Here is a 19,939-nt window from a genome sequence, read left to right on the forward strand (position 1 = left end):
GGCCAACAGACTTTGCAGTCATTGACTCCTTTTCCTTACCCCTGTGCTGAGCTCATTGACTTGTCCAGTTGGCCCAACCTCCAATATATATCCCAATCTGACCGCTTCTCACCATTTCTCCTGCTATCACCCTACTCTTGCCTGGCCCTTTGCCTTGGCCTCCTAACCACCTTATCCTCCAAGCACAGCTCCATTTTGCCCCCAACATCCAGAGTAATTTTTTTTTTTTTTTTTTTTTGAGACAGAGTCTCCCTCCATCACCCAGGCTGGAGTGCAGTGGCGTGATCTCGGCTCACTGCAACCTCTGCCTCCCAGGTTCAAGACATCCTCATGCCTCAGCCTGCCGAGTAGCTGGGATTACAGGCGCATGCCACCACGCCTGGCTAGGCTTTTTTGTATTTTTAGTAGAGACGAGGTTTTACCATGTTGGCTAGGCTGGTATCAAACTCCTGACTCAAGTGATCCGCCCACCTCACAGTGTTATTTTTAAAGCACAAGTCAGATCATGTCACTCGTTAGTTTTCTTGTTTATGTTCTGTGTCTTTGGCTAGAATGTAGCTCTATGAAGGCAGGATTTGTGGCTTTGTTGTAGCTGGAGCCTAGGAAAGTGCTGGGTAGGTGCTAAATGTGTGTTGATGGCCTCACTGAACAGGAGAGCCTATGGCAGTGGCTGGAGTGGGGGCCTCACCTCTAACCATGTCAACTGCCCAGAGCTGTCCTGACCTGCCCCACAATGCAGAGGAGCAAAAGCCCAGCTCCAGATTCAGCCATGTTCCAGAAAACGGCATGGCAACACTGGCATGCATTACAAAATGTGACTTTTAAGATGGTTTTCTAGACTGTTTCTGGAGAAACATCCCAAAACAGTAAGTGACCTCTGGATTAACAACAAGATGAATGACTAAAATGATATATGGGGTGGATTCTACAGTGTTATCTAGAACCCAAAACATTAACCAGGGTCTGATTGTGAAACGACCATAGTGATATCTCCAAAATGTGACAAAATAATTTAGAAGAGATATTTTTTCTTTTCAAAAAATAGGTGCTTTAATAAACATGCATTGAATAAATTGCTTATATAACATAAAAAAAAAGATAATATGTCCCACATGTCATTCTGAGACACACTAGAATGGTTCCGGAAGCAGTATTCTGAAAAGGGGTCACTAAGAAATCCCGGCAATTCATCCACCTCAGGGTGTTACCATATATTCCTCTGGCTCCAAATTACTCAAATATTTACTTTATTGTTGTATTATTTTGAATGTATTGTTGAGAGCAGCATCTAATCCTTTGTGAAATGAGGCAGGAAACAGAAGGCAGACATAACAAATGAAATCAGCAGACTCAAATCACGGGGGATGTAGAAAACATGGAAGAAGGAGAATTGAGAGGAGGGGAGGAGAGAGATCACTGACTTCAGGTGCCAACTACAGGCCCATTGTCCTGGTTTACATCTTCCTTTCTAGAAGGGAGGTTACAGGGGGTTCTCTGATAACTTATAAAATCTTTCGCTCTCCCAGCTCTTCAGATTAGGAGACACTTGCTGGGTGAACCGCCTGGCCATCGAGTGGTGGGAGATTCCATGGCCTTAGTAATGGTTGTGTCGCATCCCGCTGCCATGGGGATGGAGATTAGCAAGCCCTAAGCATCCAGGACTCAGAGTTGTGGGAAGGGCCAGGCAGAAGGGCCCGCTGTGCGTCTCCACCCAATGGTCCCTGAGGTTGCTGGGTACACTTAATCCCACTGTCACCACGCACTCACCACAGGGGCACACAGGCAGCTCTCCCCTGCAAACAGCAGCTGGTCGGGGCTGGGCTCCACGGCTGCCCATCTGCCACCCACTCTCCTAGACGCGAGGATGTCTCTAAGACAGCCCTTATCCCTCGGAGCATCTCATTCAGTTCCTTCTGGTTTGGATCTGTGGCTCAGATGGGGATTTTCCCTCCTTCCCACATGGCTGGCCACCTGCATGCAGTGTGAGTTCCAGATAAACCGTCTGTCCTTCCCTACCCCATACCCTTCCCCAGTGCCTCATGTAGCAGGGTAAAGATGACTGAGCTGCAGACTTAAGTCTTTTTTTTTTTTTTTTTTTTTGAGACAGAGTCTTGCTCTATTGCCCAGGCAGGAGTGCAGTGGCGGGATCTCCACTCACTGTAAGCTCCACCTCCTGGGTTCATACCATTCTCCTGCCTCAGCCTCCCGAGTAGCTGGGACTACAGGCACCTGCCACCACACATGGCTAATTTTTTTTATTTTTATTTTTTTTTGTATTTTTAGTAGAGACGAGGTTTCACCACGTTCGCCAGGATGGTCTCGATCTCCTAACCTCATGATCCGCCCACCTCGGCCTCCCAAAGTGCTGGGATTACAGGCATGAGCCACCACGCCTGGCCTGAAGTCTAAGTTTGAATTCTGGCTCCAGCTTTGTGACTTTCAGAAGATTACTTACTTTCTCTGTGCCTGAATTCCTTATCTATAAGATGAAGACAGTAACAATAGGCATTTCAGAGAGTTGAGTGGATCATAATTGACATACACAAAGAATTTTAGCTCAGTGTCTGGTTCAAGTGCCCAAGAAGTGCTCACTGTTCTTAGCTCCCGTGCACTCCCCCTGGATGGGGCTGGTAGACGCCTGCTTTAACTCAGCGCCTTCAGCTCCTCTGTTTGCACTCTAAGGAGGCCCAAAGGAATAGCTTTAGAACCCTCTTCAGAAAGTGTCCTGAAAACTATGAATGGACCTTAAGAATCTAGCGGCAAGACTATAAAATGAAAGGCCTGCACGCTAACTGTGACGCTGTCAGTGACTCCCTTGTCCTTGTTCTCTTACTGGTTTCCCAGTCTATGCAGTGGGAATCCTTTTGCCTAACCCTCATCACTCCAGCAGTAGAATAATTTTTTATGCTGTTTCCAGATGTGATCTGGAAAACTCAACTTTGGTACTAAAATACCAGTATCTGGGGGCTGCTGCCCTACAAAGGGAGCTCCCCCAGGCTATCTGTGTTGCACAGCTGGCTTCAGAAGTCTGGCACAGGTGGGCTGATTGGCAGAGCCTCAGCAGCAATGCCCCTGTGAGGGAGGCTGGCCTTTGCTTCCAGTTAGAACTCAGAAAGTGTAGGACCACACAAACCCAGAAAGAGGTTCAAATGCAATGGGAACCAATCAAATGACAACGTCGCTCAAAGGGTCTGAAAAGTAGAACCATGGGGGTGAGCCCACTGAAGTCACTGTATGGGTGAACCAAGGCCCTGGACTGGAAACTGCTGGGAGCCTGTGAATTAGGTGGCCTCGGAGACCCTGCAAGCACTACTTCAGTGTGAGGTTGCAGTGTAAGTCTGCCTGCAGTTCTGTGCTACCTACAGCACTGAGTGGCCACAGCCCAGCCGCTCTTTTGTATTTTCTGAGGAAGGTGTGGAGAGAACACAGCCTTCCACCGTCTTCCTCTGCACTTCCACCCCCAGGCCAGAATCCTGTTGTCCTGTGGCTCACACAATATAAAAAACACACACCTAGAAGGTGTCTGCAGGCTGAGACAGGCTGGTGTTGCCAGCACAGCAGGAGAATTGAGAGGTGGTAGCTTCCTATTTTCACTTCATCAATAAGCAGCAGCTGGAATGGAAGCCAGACCAAAGGCTGTCATCTCCTATAGTCTCTCCAGAAATGGAAAAAGCTAGTACTTTCTCACCATGGGTAGAATGACTTGAAAATGCCAAATTAACCCTTCAAACACGCACTTGTGCCCAGCCTGACTGAAGGAGAGGCTCTCTGGAGAGGGCAGCCTAGCCTGGCACTTGACAAGTGCTTTCTGTTGTGGATGGCTCACTACATATTAGACCCTGGCCAGACATGAAGTCTCATTTCATCCTCAAAACAACACTCAGCAGTCAGTATTATTATGCCTGTTTACAGCTGAAGAAACTGAGGCTGAGACAATACAACAGGGTCAGAGAGCTGAGGAAGCATGGAGTCAGAATTCTAGAGACCAAATCTTAGGCAACTCACCAGCCTCCCTCCCTTGGTGAGTGTGATGAATTCTGTCCCTCCGGCACTCTCCCTCTCTCGCTCCTACTCCCCTCCCCTCTGCTTCATCTGGGCATTGGGTCACAGAACTCCTCTGCCTCAGGTTTGCAGGGGTCCTCCCCTCCTTCAGTATCCAACCTGGCCACAAAGACAGCATGTGCTCATGACAACAGCTCAGGCTTCAGAATCAGACTCGATTCAAATCCTGATTTTACATCCACCGTGTGTGTTATTTAGGGCAAGTCTCTGAGCCTCAATGTTCTCATCTGAAAACAGGAATATTATTGTCTCCTTCACAGAGCTGTCGTTTAGACTGACGGAAATGTCTGACGACTCCCTAGGACAGGTGCCCAGAGAGGGCAGCAATGCAGGCACGTGACAGTTCTCAACAGAAGCTTCGGAAGCAGAGACCACGCAAGCTCAAATCCTAACTCTTCCACTCAGTAACTGAGGGCTGGTAACTGAGCGGTCCAGAAACACCTCCTGATTTACTTCATGGGGTTGCTGTGAGGATTTCAGCAGTTAATACAGTGAGAACACCATGCTTGGCACACAGTTACTGCTCAAAACACTCCCCTGGGTGACTCGGTGGCTCTCATGATACCAGTTGCATGCTCTGCCTCTGGCTCCTCAAGCTTGACCTCCAGTCTCGAGGTCTGGCTCTCCAGGTTCATTACCTGCCTCTCCTATGCATGTTCCCACTGGGTATCTTCTCATGAGCACCACAAACCGTGTCCGGCATCTCTCCTTCCCAACTGGCCTCTTCGTGGCTCCCCAGTCTTGGCTGGGCACCATCTTCCCCCACCTGCTGACTCACCCCTGACTTTGTCCTTCCCTTGGTCACCCGTGTACAACTGCTCACTCTCTGTATCATGCCCATCCATCCCATCCTCCCCATCCCTTGACGACTGGCAACCCACCAGCACTCCTGACCATCCACCCTGGGGCACAGGGCACTGAGGCCTGGTCAGGTGTAGAGGGGACGGTACCCTAGGCTGGGACAGGCCACGTGCGATAGTGCCCAGCACACTGAGAGCTCCGTCTGAGAGGCAGCAGCTTGGACGGAAGCTGAGATCTCTGCCAGCCAGGTTGTCCAACAATAGCTGTCCCTGATTGAGCACTGACTGTGCCAGCACTGTGCCAAGCCTCCGCTGATATTATCAAGTCCAGCCGCCAGTTATAAGAAGCTAGTGAGGGTGGGAGAAGCAGGAACAAAGTGGGCAGAGGAAGCAGTAAGAATGCAGGCTGAATGCAAACAGCAGAGGCCGAACTTAGGGCAGTTTCTGCACCTCTGAAAGTCTGTTCCTCCCTTTCATCAGGTCTCCATTGCCTACAGGGTGGGAGGGAGGAGTTCAGGAGTCTCCTACACATAGATGATTTACTTCCTATGTGACTGTAAAGGCCTCTTTTCTAGACCTCCCTGCTTCCTGCATTAAATCCATTCTGTAGCCAGGGTAACCTGAAAACACAAATCTGACAAATGGCTTCACCAATTAAACTCTTCAAGGACTCTCTAAACGCAAAAGCTCAGAAGGCTGACAAGGCTCTTCACGGTCTGCTCCCCACTGCCTCCCTGGCCACCCCAACGGGGGCACTTAGCTTTAAGCAAGGTTTTGTTTGCTGGTCCCCAAGCATGCCAAACTCTGTCGTGCCTCCATGCGTCTGTACCTCACTGCCTCTGGCTGGAACACCCTTCTCTTCCCATTCCTCCACCTCTCCCCTGTTGTCATCAGGCTAACTCCTCTCATCCTTCAGAATTTTCACCTCAGGTGATATCTTTGCCCGAAGCCTTCCTCAACCCCCCGGTCTAGGTCAGATACCCAAGGTCTCTGTGCTCCCCCAAACTTTGTGCACCTGTCACCTGATTTCAGTGAATCCCCCCAGCCCATTTACTTGTCTGTCTCTGAACCTGGTCCATAAGCTCAGGGAGTCCAAAGACCACACTGTATTGATCTTTTTAGCCTAGTGCCTAAGCTCAGGGCCAGCTACTCAAAAGAAACTCAATAAATGTTTGTGGAATGAATGAATAAATATGAGGTGCCCCTGCAGACACAGCCATGCTCACCATTGTGGCTAGAGAAGGACACAGGAATCTCACACTCAAACAGGGCTGAAGGAGTGAGGAGGGGACTGTGTAAGCTGGAGAGCACACATGCTCAGTCTAAAGGGGGCCCCGATTATTGGCATGTGGGACTGTTAGGCTTCCTGACAGCAACATGAAAAAGCAGGATATACTTTAAAACTTCAAAACTGCAAACATATCAAATAAAGCATGTCAGTGTGCAGCACCTCATCTCAAGGCCTCCAGTTTGCAACCTCTGCAGAAGCACTTGGGAGGAACCAGCCTGGTCTGAAGTCTAGTCTCTGAGCAGCCATCTCTCAAACCTGGTGAGGAAGGCAAGTTCAGACTCACAGTGGTGGCTGCTTTGGATATCTGCCACCCCACTCTCTCTTTCCAAGGGCCCTAGTTAGCCAGTTAGCCAGTCACCTAGGATGAGGCTGAAGCTCCCCTTGCTCCTCTTGCACAAGGTGGTGTGGTGCCAGGGCCTCCAATACCTCCCCTCCCTAGTCCATCCTGAAAGGCAGGCCTCCCAGCTGGGGCTGAGGTCATTCCCTCTTCCTCAAAGTCTCTCAGCTGTACCTTAAAATCCCAGTGGACTTTTCTAGGCCATGTTGCTCCGTCTGTGTTATAGCTGGTCACATTCTGTCTGCTCTAATCATGAACCTGAAGGACAGGAGTGGTGGAGCTCCTGCACCGCTAATAGGCAGTTCAAGGATCAAGAGGTTCAGTACCACAGCTGGCAGAAATAACAAGTTCAGACCACCCTCTTCTGAAGAATTAGCCCCAGACCCAAGGACACCCCTGCCTCCACCCCAGGCTATGACAGCAGGTGAACTGGCCACCCCTTCGTCTGGAGAGAAAGGGCCCTAGAGCAATCATATGTGAGTACTTCATGTTGCTAGGGAGCAACAGGCAGCAGCTGGCTGAGAAATAAGTCGTGTCCTTGGGAAAGCATGTTCCTGGCCACTAATTAAATGCTGCTGCAGCATCTCCTCCTTCAGGGAGCTATAGAAATGTGCTGAATTAATGCAGATGGGAGCAGCTGGTTCACAAGCCTGCTAAGCCTCCTCCTGTCTCTGTGCAAAGGAAAGGCTCAGGGGGCAGGAATGAAATTGCTAAACCCCTGGGAGGCTGGTAAAGAAAATCTGGCCTCAGACTACTCAGTTCAACTAGCCCACAGAGTGTCTACCTAATACCACCTCTACTGCTGCAGATGAATTCATCTGTTAAATACTTTTAAGAAAATCTCATTAAATGCCACTTCTGGGTATATGCCCAAAATAATTGAAAGCAGGTTCTCCAAGAGATATTCACACATCTACTGTTCATCACAGCGCTATTCACAAGAGCCAAGAGGTGGGAGCAACCCAAGTGTCTATTGATGGGTGAAGGGATAACAAAAGGTGGTATCTACCCACAATGGAGTATTATTCAGCCTTAAAAAGGAAGGAAATTCTGACACACGCTACAACATGCATGAACTTTGAGGACATGATGCTAAGTGAAATAAGCCAGTCACAAAAGGACAAATACTAGTATTCCACTTATATGATTACTAGAGTAATCAAATTCATAGAGACAGAAAGTAGAATGGTGGCTGCCAGGGTCTGTGGGGAGGGAGAATGGGGAGTTGTTGTTTAATGGGTATGGAGTTTCAGCTTCGCAAGATGAAAGTTCTGGAGACTGGTTGCATAACCACCTGAATGTACTTAGCACTACTGAACTCGCAGTGGTATTACACTTGGAAATAGTTACAACGATAAATTTTATGTTTTTTACTGCAATGAAAAAAATTTTCTTAATTCATGTTCACAGTGAAAAAAAATTACAAAGATAAAGGGAAATGTCTATCTTCCCTCACTTCCATGCCCACTTCCCAGAGAAAACCATTAATAGTCTTCTGCATCCTTTCAAAAGCATTCTATGACTCTACAAGCATGTATGTATTTATATGCAGACTGACTTTAAGTTCAGCACGGTTTAGTTTTTTCTTTACACGAAAAATAACGTCATGCTAAACACAGTTCAACTAATGTCTCAGAGAGCTTTCCAAATCAACATGTACAAATTTGCCTCATTACTTCTAACAGCTCTATCAGATCCCATTGTATGGCTGTCTGACGATGTATGTAGTCTGTTTTCTACCGATGCACATTTAACAGTTCCCACTTTTTCATAAAAAGTTGCAACGAACATATGTCTTGTTCACATATACAAATGTTTTGCCCTGACACATTTATCATTTTTTTTCTTCTGATACCTTTGGTATTGACACATAGAGTTAGAATTTAACTAGGTTAAAAGTTATATGCATTTTTTAACATATTGCTTTTTTGTCTTTCAAGAAATCTGAACCAACTTACTCTCCCACCAACAGTGGGTGAGCACCCTACATCCTTGTCAATACTAGGTCATCAAACATCTTTAACCCTTGCTAATCTGATGGGTGAAAAATAAATATTATAAACAATTGTCATGTGGTTGTTGACCATGTTTGTTTATTTTTTTCTGGGAACACTCTGCTAATAACATAGTCCATTTTTTCTTTTGTAGTGTTCATATTTTTATTAGATACTTATAGGATGTTTTGTAGTAAGGAAATCAATCCTTTGCTAAAGGTGTTGTCATTTGACTTTGTTTTGTTTTTGCTTTTTTGCCACACATAAATTTTCATTTGTGGGATTTTTATGGGACTTTTCCCCCCTAGAAGGGGCTTTCTCACTGCAAAATTATTAACGGAAACCCAGAAGACAATGGCACCCCGGCTATCACAAGTCCGTTTTGCATACTTGTTTTTCTCTGACCTTGGTCCCTGTTGCTTGCCTCCCCCTGAGTCCTTCCAGCATGAGAGACACAGAAACGTTCCTGCATCTGGCTCCAGCTTTCTCCATTCTGCCTTTTTAGGAAACTCAATATTTTTCTAACATGTTTCTTAACCTTCTAAAATGTATCCCCTCATTTGAAAACTAGGTAAACCTCATGTTCTTCTAAGATTTTGAGGGGATGTACCCCAGTTATGAATCACTGCCTTCTGCATAACCTCATCAGACAAGATTGCTTTTCAAACTCTCTGAGGTTTGTAATATGAAAATGTATGCATTTTGCATTTTCCCAATAAAATTCCGAATAAAAAATGTACTGAGGTTTTTTTTGTTTTGTTTTCTGTTTTTTGGGTTTTTTTTTTGAGACAGAGTTTCACTTTTGTTGCCTAAGCTGGAGTGCAATGGCGCGATCTCAGCTCACTGCAACCTCCGCCTCCCAGGTTCAAGCAATTCTCCTGCCTTAGCCTCCCAAGTAGCTGGGATTATAGGCGTGTGCCACCACGCCCAGCTAATTTTTTGTACTTTTAGTACAAATGGGATTTCACCATGTTAGCCAGACTGCTCTCAAACTCCTGACCTCAGGTGATCTGCCCACCGTGGCCTCCTAAAGTGCTGGGATTACAGGCATGAGCCACCACGCCTGGCCTATTTTTTTTTTTTTTTTCCCCGAAGTATATCCCTTTCAGGATTCTGACATGGCTACTGTATCAATCTCATGCTGAACCTACCCTGAGGGTTGACAATCACTTTTCAGATAAACATTTTTAAAAAACTGTTTTAGCCAGAATGACATTTAAAAAAGAAGATCTGAAAGGAAAATAAGCTAGAGTCCATTTGTTTTTGTTGTTGTTGCTTTTTATTTCAGCAGCTTTTGGGGTAGCAGTGGTTTTGGTTACGTGCATGAACTAGTGGTGAAGGCTGAGATTTTAGTGCATCTATCACTGGAGTAGTATACACTGTACACAATATGTGGATTTTTATCCCTCACCTCCTCTCATCCTGCCCCTTCCAAGTCCATCATATCACACTGAATGATAGAGGCAATTTATTTTGAGTAATACATCCCTCCTTAAGACAGATTTCAAACTTTGTAACCCCCAACAGAAACTTTTAAAGACTAGGGCAAATAACCCCCAACAGAAACTTTTAAAGACTAGGGCAAAGAGACCGAATCCAAAGATTACCTTTCATTCACTTTTTCATTCCTGTTCAGAATATTCCCATTCCCCAACTTGTCCTTTCTTTCAGTAGAAATATGGCCCCCCTCTATTCTTTCAACAATTAATTAAAACTAAGAGACAGTCTCTCTCTCTTTTTTTCAGTCTCTTCTTCTCACTCTGGGAAGTTAATGACTACACTTAGAAGAGAAACAGTACTTGGAGACCAGATCTGGGGTTCCAGGAAGCAGAACGGGCTGGGCCAGGAAGAGCAGCTCAAGGTGCAGCAGTGTGGGGAGCCTTCGAGCTCCACTTCTGCTCACTAGAGTTAATGTGTGCTACTGCCAGGCAGCAACTGCTGACAACTCGCCTGGGGTGCTGCAAATGCTCCCCGCAGGAGGTGAAACTTCAGCATCAAAGAATTAATGAAACATTACATGGATAAGCAGTGAGCGTCCACAAAAAAGCCACCCAACACTCAGCTTTCTTGTTAACTCCATACTCAAAGACTGGTTTCCTGGTTCCCTTACTGATGGTGGGACAGTTGAGAGAGAGGACAAGGCACCTCTTTCTAAGAGAGAGAGAGATCGGCATTCAGAGACATTACCAGACTAGAAAGGCAAAGGTTAGAGCTGTGATTTACACATTCTTCTATTCCTAGTCCCTGGCCCTTAGCAGGTCCTCAATAAATGTATAACATATGAATAAACACACAAGTCAACTAACACACTAGTGTTAAGAAGGAGAAAGAGGCCAGGGTCACACCTGTAATCCCAGCACTTTGGGAGGCCAAGGCAGATGGATCACTTGAGGCCAGGAGCTGGAGACCAGCCTGGCCAGCATGGCAAAACCCAGTATCTACCAAAAATATAAAAATTAGCTGGGAGTGGTAGCACATGCCTGTAATCCCAGCTACTTGGGAGACTGGGGCATGAGAATCGCTTAAGTCTGGGAGGCAGCGGTTGCAAGAGCTGAGATCTCACCACTACACTCCAGCCTGGGCAACAAACTGAGACTCTGTCTCAAAAATAAAATAAAATAAAATAAAATAAATTTAAAGAAAAAAACAGGAGAAAGAGAAATCATGTGGGATATATTGTCAACCTTTAATAAAAAATACTTTGCTAAGCCATCCACCTACAAGGAAGAAGATGGATACAAAGACACAAAAATATCAAATTTCCCTATTAATATTTTTAGAAATCAGTAAAATAACCAGTTTAGACCTAAATAAATTCAGAGATTTAAATGAATTCTGACATAGGCCAGGTTAAAGTTTACTTGACATTAACCAGTAATGTTACTTTTAGCAAATTGCTTGATCTCTCTAAGGTCAGCTTCCTTATCTACAAAATAGGAATACTGCATTTTTCAGAGGATGCCATATTGCAAAAAGACACCTTTATTTATGTATGTGTTGGCTATACATTGCTACACAACAAATTACCTCCAAAATTCAGCAGCTTAAAACATCTATTGGCCAGGCGCAGTGGCTCATGCTTGTAATCTCAGTACTTTGGGAGCCCAAGGTAGGAGAATCGCTTGAACCTAGGAGTTTGAGACCAGCCTGGACAACATAGGAAGGCCCTGTTTGTACAAAAAATTAAAAACAATTAGCCAGGCATGGTGACATGTACCTGTGGTCCCAACCACTCAGGAGGCTGAGACGGGAGGATCGTTTGAGCCCAGGAGGTCTACAGTGAGCCATGATCATGCCACCGCACTCCAGCCTGGGCAACAGAAGGAGACCCTGTCTCAAAAAAAAAAAAAAAAAAAATCATTTATTATTATCTTACACAATTTCTGAGAATCAAGAATCTGGGAGTGGCTTAGCTGGGCAGTTCTGGCTCAGAGTTTCTCATGAGGTTGCTGTCATCTATAGGCTTGAATGAAGCAGGAGGACTGGATTCCAAGATATTTCATTCACATGGCTATTGGCAGGAAGCCTCAGTTCCTCAGCAAGGAGATCTCTCCAGGAGCTTGCCTGTGTGTTTTTGTGATATGGCGGCTGAATGATTCCAGGGGTGCGGGCGGGGTGCAGAAGCCTAGCCTTGAAATGTCTTTTATAAATAAGCCTTGAAAAGTGGCACATCATCACTTCTACTGTGTTTTATTGGTCATGCCAATCAACCATGATACGATGTGGGAGGGCATGAATATAGAAGGTAGGGTCACTGTAGGCCATCTTAGAGGCTGACTACCACAATCTGTCACTCTAAGAACAAATTAAACCATGACAATGCCTATTGCTTGGAATCATTTTTATATTATATTAACCATGCCTTTTGTTTTCTGATGCCTTGACATCTTGGGGCTGTACTGACCCTGGACTGCCCCTCCCAGAGTTTGCTAATTCCTGGAGATAGCAAACAACTTGCCTGAGAACATGTCTTTCATATGCAAACCAACCAATCCAGAGCCCACACCTCAAGTACCTTTTTATAGGGCTCTCACACTCAGCCCTAATCACCCCAGGGCCAGGTACCAGACAACTAGGGATAGCACCTAGACCCCAGGGCCCATCAAAATTCAAATTAGTCAATCCCAAACCTGCTTACCTGCTGTCTGGCACATTAATTTCTGCAGAAACCACAACACAGGCTCTTATCCATGTTTTCGCCTGTTCCCTCTGCCTCCTGACCAATCCAGGTGCCTTACCCATGGCCCCGCATGCATACCACGCCTTCAATTTCTAGGGACCTATGCGTATAACAAATTTCTTTCTTCGTGACAGTCATTTCCCGTGTGCCTTCCCATAGTTGATTAAGACAAATGCCAGTACCTTTAAGATATACGTATTCAAAAAGCGCTTTTGGCCTTTTTCAGATTTTGTTTCTTATTTGACTTAACCTCTAGTTTCACTTTTTTCTATATTGAATTACATGTCCCTGGAAATTAATCAGCTCCTGTTCAAAGTCAGCAGGAAGCATCTAACAAATCGATTCACATCTCAATGATTAGTCCTGTGCTCTGCATGAATTGGTTACACTAGGCCTCCCACTACATTAAAACTTCTTCCATTTATTCCAAAGGATGGGTCAACTTCTCCTTTAGTTGCACCTTGTTTGCTGTTTGATAGGCAATCCTTTCGCATGAATCTCAGCATGTCAGTAAAACTTCATTTACTAGTGGGTATCTTTCTTTCTTAGTTCCAAAAAAACACCTCCTGCTTTCTAAAAAATCATGTTCATTCCTCCAATGGCAAATCTGTGCTTTACTAATATCAAATTAACCCTACTGCTCTGCCTTTCTGAGTATAAAACCACCTTTCATTATAATACCAAATCACAGTATAATGTTTTTGAAGTCATCTTAAAAAGCGCTTACATTGAACACATGTGGTTATCAACAATGCACATTACTCAACAAAAATGACGACAATGGGAAGAGCACACCCAGTTTGCACATCCACAGGCGACGAGAACAGCAATGTTGCAACTGCTGCCTTGCTGACGCTGAGAAGACACCAACTTTAAGATACACTCCAGTTTCAAAAACTGCATCTCAAAATTCATGAAATGCAAATACTTTCCTATATAAGGTGCTTGGCATAGCATCTGGCCCATAGTAAGTAAGCTTTTAATAAATGTTAGCCATCAACAACACACCAATAACAAACCTTCAGCAAACAAAGCTCCCTTTAACCAATGTGTTTGGTGGCAAAGCAGGTTAGAGGTGTTCTGGTCTCCTCAGCCTTAGGTATGCATAGGTGATGCATGGCAAAAGAATGGCACCACCTCAACTGCCATGGGTGGGCAGGGGTTGGGCCTAGAGAAGCGGCAAGCTTATGTCAGTTGGTCACTAGGAAATGAAGAGGTACAACCTGGGCTGGGAGCAGACTGTGACACTAAAGAGGCAGGAGACCCTCCCACACAGGCCAAGAGATTTACAGAGAGGGGAGAAGGCAGGGTGCATTTACTGAGCACTTATTATATCAAGAGCTTTAATTAGTACTCATTTAGTGCTCACATCGATCCTGAAAAGTAGAAATTATCCCCATTTTACAGAGGAGAAACAGACTTACTAAAATTCTTATCATCAAGCCCAGGGGTACATCATAGGTGACAGAGCCAGGGTTTGCACCAGGCTTCACATGAAACTTATTCCCATAATTCTATCAGGCACCATGGATAAAGAATCCAAGTCCTACTAAGTATCTCCCTGCCTCCTACACTGGTAATCAAACATTGCCTGATAGGCAAAGACTTCAGAATTTTTTTTTTTCAAACAGAGGGTTATAGCTATAAAGGGTATATACTGAGCAGATAAATGCTGTAAACAAAATTGCCCTGTGGAACATCAAAATCACTTAATATGCTCAATTGCTTTCAAAGCATGCATTGCAGAGAACCGTTATGCTGATTACCAATAATTATAATCTACTCATTAAGGAAAGTCCCTAAGGGCTTCTACAAAGGAACACTTCATGACTGAGTTTAAGTTACTCTGTGTACTTGAAAATAATGAAGCTACCATTCTTTTAAAAATTATCTAATTTAGGTTTTTCACTCATTTATACTGTGTTTCTCTGCAAGGGCTCCAAATGAAAGAGGTTTTGCTATTATTAAATGGAGCCCTTCTCTCAAGGTCCAGAGCAGCTTGGCACTGATAGCTGACATGTCAGCTCCCTGCCAATCAGGGATGGGAGGAGAGAGGTTCAGGGAAGAATCTGGATCTGAAAGTCTGTCCCTGCTTTTCTTATAATTTTGGTTCCAAAGAACTTGTTTCTCCAGATTCTTGAGATCCATCAGACATTTTTGGAGAGAAGACACTGGAATTGACTAAGAACTGCCTTAAATCCTTTAGGAATAAAACTAATATACAAAAAAACAAAGGCATTGATAACTTAATATAAGCCAAGTACTCAATGAAGTGAGTGCTTCCCCCCGCTCTCCTTCAGCTGTTGGAGTGCCCCAGTGCCTTGGATCCTCACCTCTTTTACTCCATATAGTCCATTCCCATGGCTTTAAATTCTATATATGCTAATGTCTTTTAACATCATAAATCCAGACCTGACTCCTTTCTTGAGCTCCAAATTCATGCATCCCATGACTTAAAACATCCTCATCTGGATATCTATCTAATAGGCATTTCAAAACTATCATGTCTAAAACTACACTGATTTACACCCACCACCCACCCCACTAACGGGTCTTTCCTCCAAGACTTCTCATATAGATTCAATATCTATCCATTTATTTGACCCCAAAACTTAGGAATTATTCTCAATTTCTCTTTTTTCCATCCCCCTCTGTTCTGCCCATCTCCCACACATCCGACTTCACTCTAGGGATGTCCCCTGAGCAGTCTAAACCAATCACGATAGTCCCATACTCTTTGCTAGTGATCAGAATCCTTGGCCAAAACTAGTCTGCATGAAATGTCACGTGTCTTAATTCAGGTCAATGGTACAACGAGGTAAAGATTTCTGGGAACATTTCTTTTTTGAGGATGTCAGTGAAGAAACATGTATCCCACATTTCCACTATCCAGTGCCCTATGAGCATACTCAAAAAGAATCCACCTTAGGATGAAGCTGATTTTCTGGATGGAGGGAAGAGGAGGAAAGAACTTGGCTCATAGATGACATGGCTGATTACCTAGAACAGGGGTCCCTGATCCCTGGGCCATGGACCAATACCTGTCCACGGACTGTTAGGAACCAGGCCGCACAGCAGGAGGTGAGTGGTGGGCAAGTGAGCGAAGCTTCATCTCTATTTACAGCTGCCTGCATTACTACCTGAGCTCCACCTCCCGTCAGATTAGCGGCGGCATTAGATTCTCATAAGAGCGCGAACCCTATTGTGAACTGTGTATGCAAGGGATCTAGGTTGTGTGCTCCTTATGAGAATCTAATGCCTGATGATCTGTCACTGTTTCCCAACACCCCCAGATGGGAATGTCTAGTTGCAGGAAAACAAGCTCAGGGCTCCCACTGATTCTACATTATGGTGAGCTGTATAATTATTTCATTATATATTACAGTGCAATAATAATAGAAATATGGTGCAAAATAAATGTAATGCACTTGAATCAGCCCAAGCCATTCCCCTGTGCCCAACCTGTGGAAAAATTGTCTTCCATAAAACCAGTTCCTTGTGCCAAAAATGTTGGGGACTGCTGACCTAGAGCATACAACCCTGAAATTCACTCTACATCTGGATTTCCAATTCTGTGAGACAATAAATTTCCTTATTGTTTAAGCCAGAAATTTTGGGTTTTCTGTTTTTGCAGCTGAAAGCAACTTAATAGATGCAAACAAGGGGAAGTCAACAAAGAGGACCAAGAAGCAACAATCAGTAAGGCAGGAAAAAAATCATATACTGTCCTAGAAACAAGAGAACCAAGTATTTCTTGGTATAGAGACAAATCAACTATGTCCAATATTGGGAGGTTGAGGAAAAGAAGGACTAGAGGTGACCACTGTATTGGCAACATGAAATCACTGGTGACCTGGACAACTGCAGTTTCAGAGGAGGGGTGGGGACAGAGACTTCTTTGGAGTGGGTTGAGGAAATGGGCCACAGGGAAGTGAAATCATTTAATTTAGACAACTCTTTTGAGAAGTTTTGCTATGAAGGGTAGCAGAGAAATGAGCAGTAATAAAGGAGAATACGGGGTCAAAGCAGGACTTTTTAAAGACCAAAGATCTTCTAGCAACAAAAATGATTTATCAAGACAAATATGATGCAAGATAGATAAAATAATTGCAGGAACAAAGACCAGGGTCTTTTGAAAAGCCACAAGGAGACAGGATCCAGTGGACAGGTAGCGGGGCTTGCCTTTTAGAGAAGCAGGGATTATTCCATTTGCTGCAATAGGAGGTAAGGCAGCGAACAAGTACAGATGCAAGTCATAGCTAACATGGTAAAGAAAGGCGAGTTCCCACCTGATTCTATTTCTGCCAAGTGGCAAGATGACCGGCTGAGATACTGGAGGAGTTTTTTAATGTGTTTTTAATAAAAAGGGTGTCGTTCTGTTGCCCGGGCTGGAGTAGTGAGGCTCACTGGAACCTTGAATTCCTGGGTTCAAGCAATCCTCCCACCTTGGCCTCCCAAAGCACTGAGATTATAGGCCTGAGCCACCAAGCCTGGCCTACTGAAGGAGGGGTTTTGAAGTGAGAGGCAAAGGTGCAAAACAGCAATTTCAGAGAGTTGGAAAGTAAACAAATAAGGAAAGTCTTACAATGTTGAAAGGATTGCTCAGCAATCTTGAGTGCCCATTTTAAGTCTGTGGTCATGAATTTAAGAATAGACATGGTTTTTCTGCAGCTATTTTCAGCTGTTCAGAGACAGACATGTACAGAGTTGAGAGTTTTCCAAATTTGCATGAAGGAGGCAGAACAGCAAGGAAGTTAAGGGAGTGATTATCGTGTTAGATCATGCAACCTAGGCTGAATAAGGAAAGAAGAGAGGATCTGAGGGTAGGTGACAGCTGTGAAGATGCTGGTATCCCAGCAAAGGCTAGTGGTCCACCAAAACTCATTCTCTTTTCTTCTGAATGCAAGAGTACACAGGACACAGCTGGCCAGGCACACTACATTTCCCAAGCTCCCTTGCTTGTTAAGTGGCCATATGGTGAGGACCTCTCCAACGGAACATGAAGGGGAGTGATGTGTGATCCTAATGGAGAGTATCCTCCACACTCATCCTCTCCCTATCTCAATCCAAGACAATACCACAGTGAATGGCAAAGAAACAAGATGGAAGACACTTGGGTCCTTCAGGCTGTGTGTGGCAGAACCACTCACTGACGCTGAACATCTGCCTTGCACTGTGACCTGAGAGAGAAAAAAACTCCTCTCTTGTTTAATCACTGCATGTGGGGTCTTTTAGCTATAGCAGTTTATCCTTATCCTAACCTGAGTCAGGGATTGGAGGCTTCAGTGGGGTCTAAGATCCTCTGTAGTGGAGGCAGTAAAGAGAGTGAGGTGAAAGGCTAAAAGGGAGTGGTCAGAGTGGGGTGTATGGATTATGAAATTGAAACTTCAGAGGTGGGCAGTTTGAGGTGATAAAAAGATCTAAGATAGGACCAATGGAATGTATGACTAAGGTGGAGGAAAGTGCAAATTAAGTTTCAGAAAAGATAGGAGATTGGCCTAGGATCACACATGAATGAGCAGAAGGGCCCAGATTCCCATTGGGACCTGAGTGACTTCACACTCCATGCTCTTTCCACTCTGCCAGGTCCTCAGGTTCAATCAAACCACCTGGTTCAAAGAAAAAGCTGCAGATAAAGTGTTTCTATGAAGAAAGGTTAGTTCAGCCCCATGAACATGTAACACAACTTCTCCTGGGTAATGGGTAATACACTACAAGAACACAATTATACCCAGTATCTGACTTAATAATGGCTCAACTCAGGATTTACTGACTTACAAGACTGCAAAAGCAATACACATTGAGTAAAGTCCTTAAGATGGGGTTATGCCCAGGTAAACCCGTCATCAGATATCTTCAACTTAAATGGGTTTATCTGGCCGTAACTCCCTCGTAAGTTGAGAAGCAACTGTATTGTTTGTTTGGTTGTTGTTTTTGTTTGTTTTGTTTTGTTTTGTTTTGTTTTGTTTTGAGACAGAGTCTGGCTCTGTCCCCTAGGCTGGCTGGAGTGCAGTGGCGCAATCTCGGCTCGCTCACTGAAGCCCCACCTCCCGGGTTCACGCCATTCTCCTGCCTCAGCCTCCAAAGTAGCTGGGACTACTGGCGCCCGCCACCACGTCCCGCTAATTTTTTGTATTTATAGTGGAGACAGGGTTTCACCGTGTTAGCCAGGATGGTCTTGATCTCCTGATCTCGTGATCCGCCCGCCTCAGCCTCCCAAAGTGCTGGGATTACAGGCATGAGCCACCACGCCTGGCTGAGCATTTGTATTGTTAATACATAATTAGAATCATCATGCTTTGCAACCCTACATTTTTCATGATCTACTAAGTATTTCATCCATCCAGGGGCCCAGTGGCAGCATTCACACCCTCCTGTTCTCCTTTGGATGACCACCACGGACTCACCTGGCCTCTCCCTCTAGTCTCTATTCCCTCCAAGCCATCTTCTAGACTGCTGAAAGTTACCTTGTGAAATTCGTATTATGCCTTCTACTACATAAAACCCTAGCAACCTGCACAAGACTTCTCTTCCCAATATCCCCTCAGTCTACCTGTTCAGTCACATTTCCCATCTCCCTCGCCCCAGTGTATGCTGCAGCTGTATTCGCTTATTTACCATTTTCATACTTCCATGCCTTTGTATATGCTGGGCCTCTCCTTGACACATCTTCAACCCTTGGTCATACAACACATTCCCACTGATCCAACTCCAGCGCTCTTCCACAGTATATTTTTCTTTTTCTGCCCTTCCTTCATCTGTCTCCACTGTCCCTAGGGAGACACAATTAGAGCTGTTATTGTACTGTATTATAATAATCTGTCTATTTCTCTCCTCATCCTTGGCATCCTGACATAGTTTCCACTTGACTCATAGTAGGTGCTCAAATCCTGCACTGAATGCTGAAGGAGACTGAATTTAGCTACTCCATTTTGATCACACTGAAATTAGATGAACTGTTTTTGGTGGGACTCAGGATTTCATATCACATTTCTTATTTTCCCAGAGAAAGTCAGTCTGGATGGCAGAAGAAATACAGGGTCCAGCTGTTTGCATCCAACATTTCAAAGCTACCTTCAAAGTCAGATGTTACTAAACAAGCCTACTACACTACTGGCGGATACATTATGCAGATGAAACATAAACAGGCTGGAAAGAGTTGAGAATGTGACAGAGGATGTGGCTGGGGCCACCAGGTATTTGTGGGATGGCTGTGATGGCTCAGCCATCCAGGAACAGGCAGTCTGGTCTCTGTAGGGACACCTGCGGCTTGCC

General features: G+C 44.8%; 1 protein-coding gene across 1 annotated transcript in view; it reads right to left on the bottom strand.

Moving 5' to 3' along the window:
- Positions 1-19,939, bottom strand: part of MRPL46 (mitochondrial ribosomal protein L46) — a 53,081-nt gene that overhangs the window by 32,760 nt on the left and 382 nt on the right. The window contains exon 2 of the mRNA XM_055362927.2: positions 19,283-19,437. Within this exon, the coding sequence (XP_055218902.1) occupies positions 19,283-19,437 (155 nt within the window). The remainder of the gene's footprint in view (positions 1-19,282; positions 19,438-19,939) is intronic.

The sequence above is a fragment of the Gorilla gorilla genome, chromosome 16, assembly GCF_029281585.2.
Source record: "Gorilla gorilla gorilla isolate KB3781 chromosome 16, NHGRI_mGorGor1-v2.1_pri, whole genome shotgun sequence".
Classification (NCBI taxonomy): domain Eukaryota; kingdom Metazoa; phylum Chordata; class Mammalia; order Primates; family Hominidae; genus Gorilla; species Gorilla gorilla.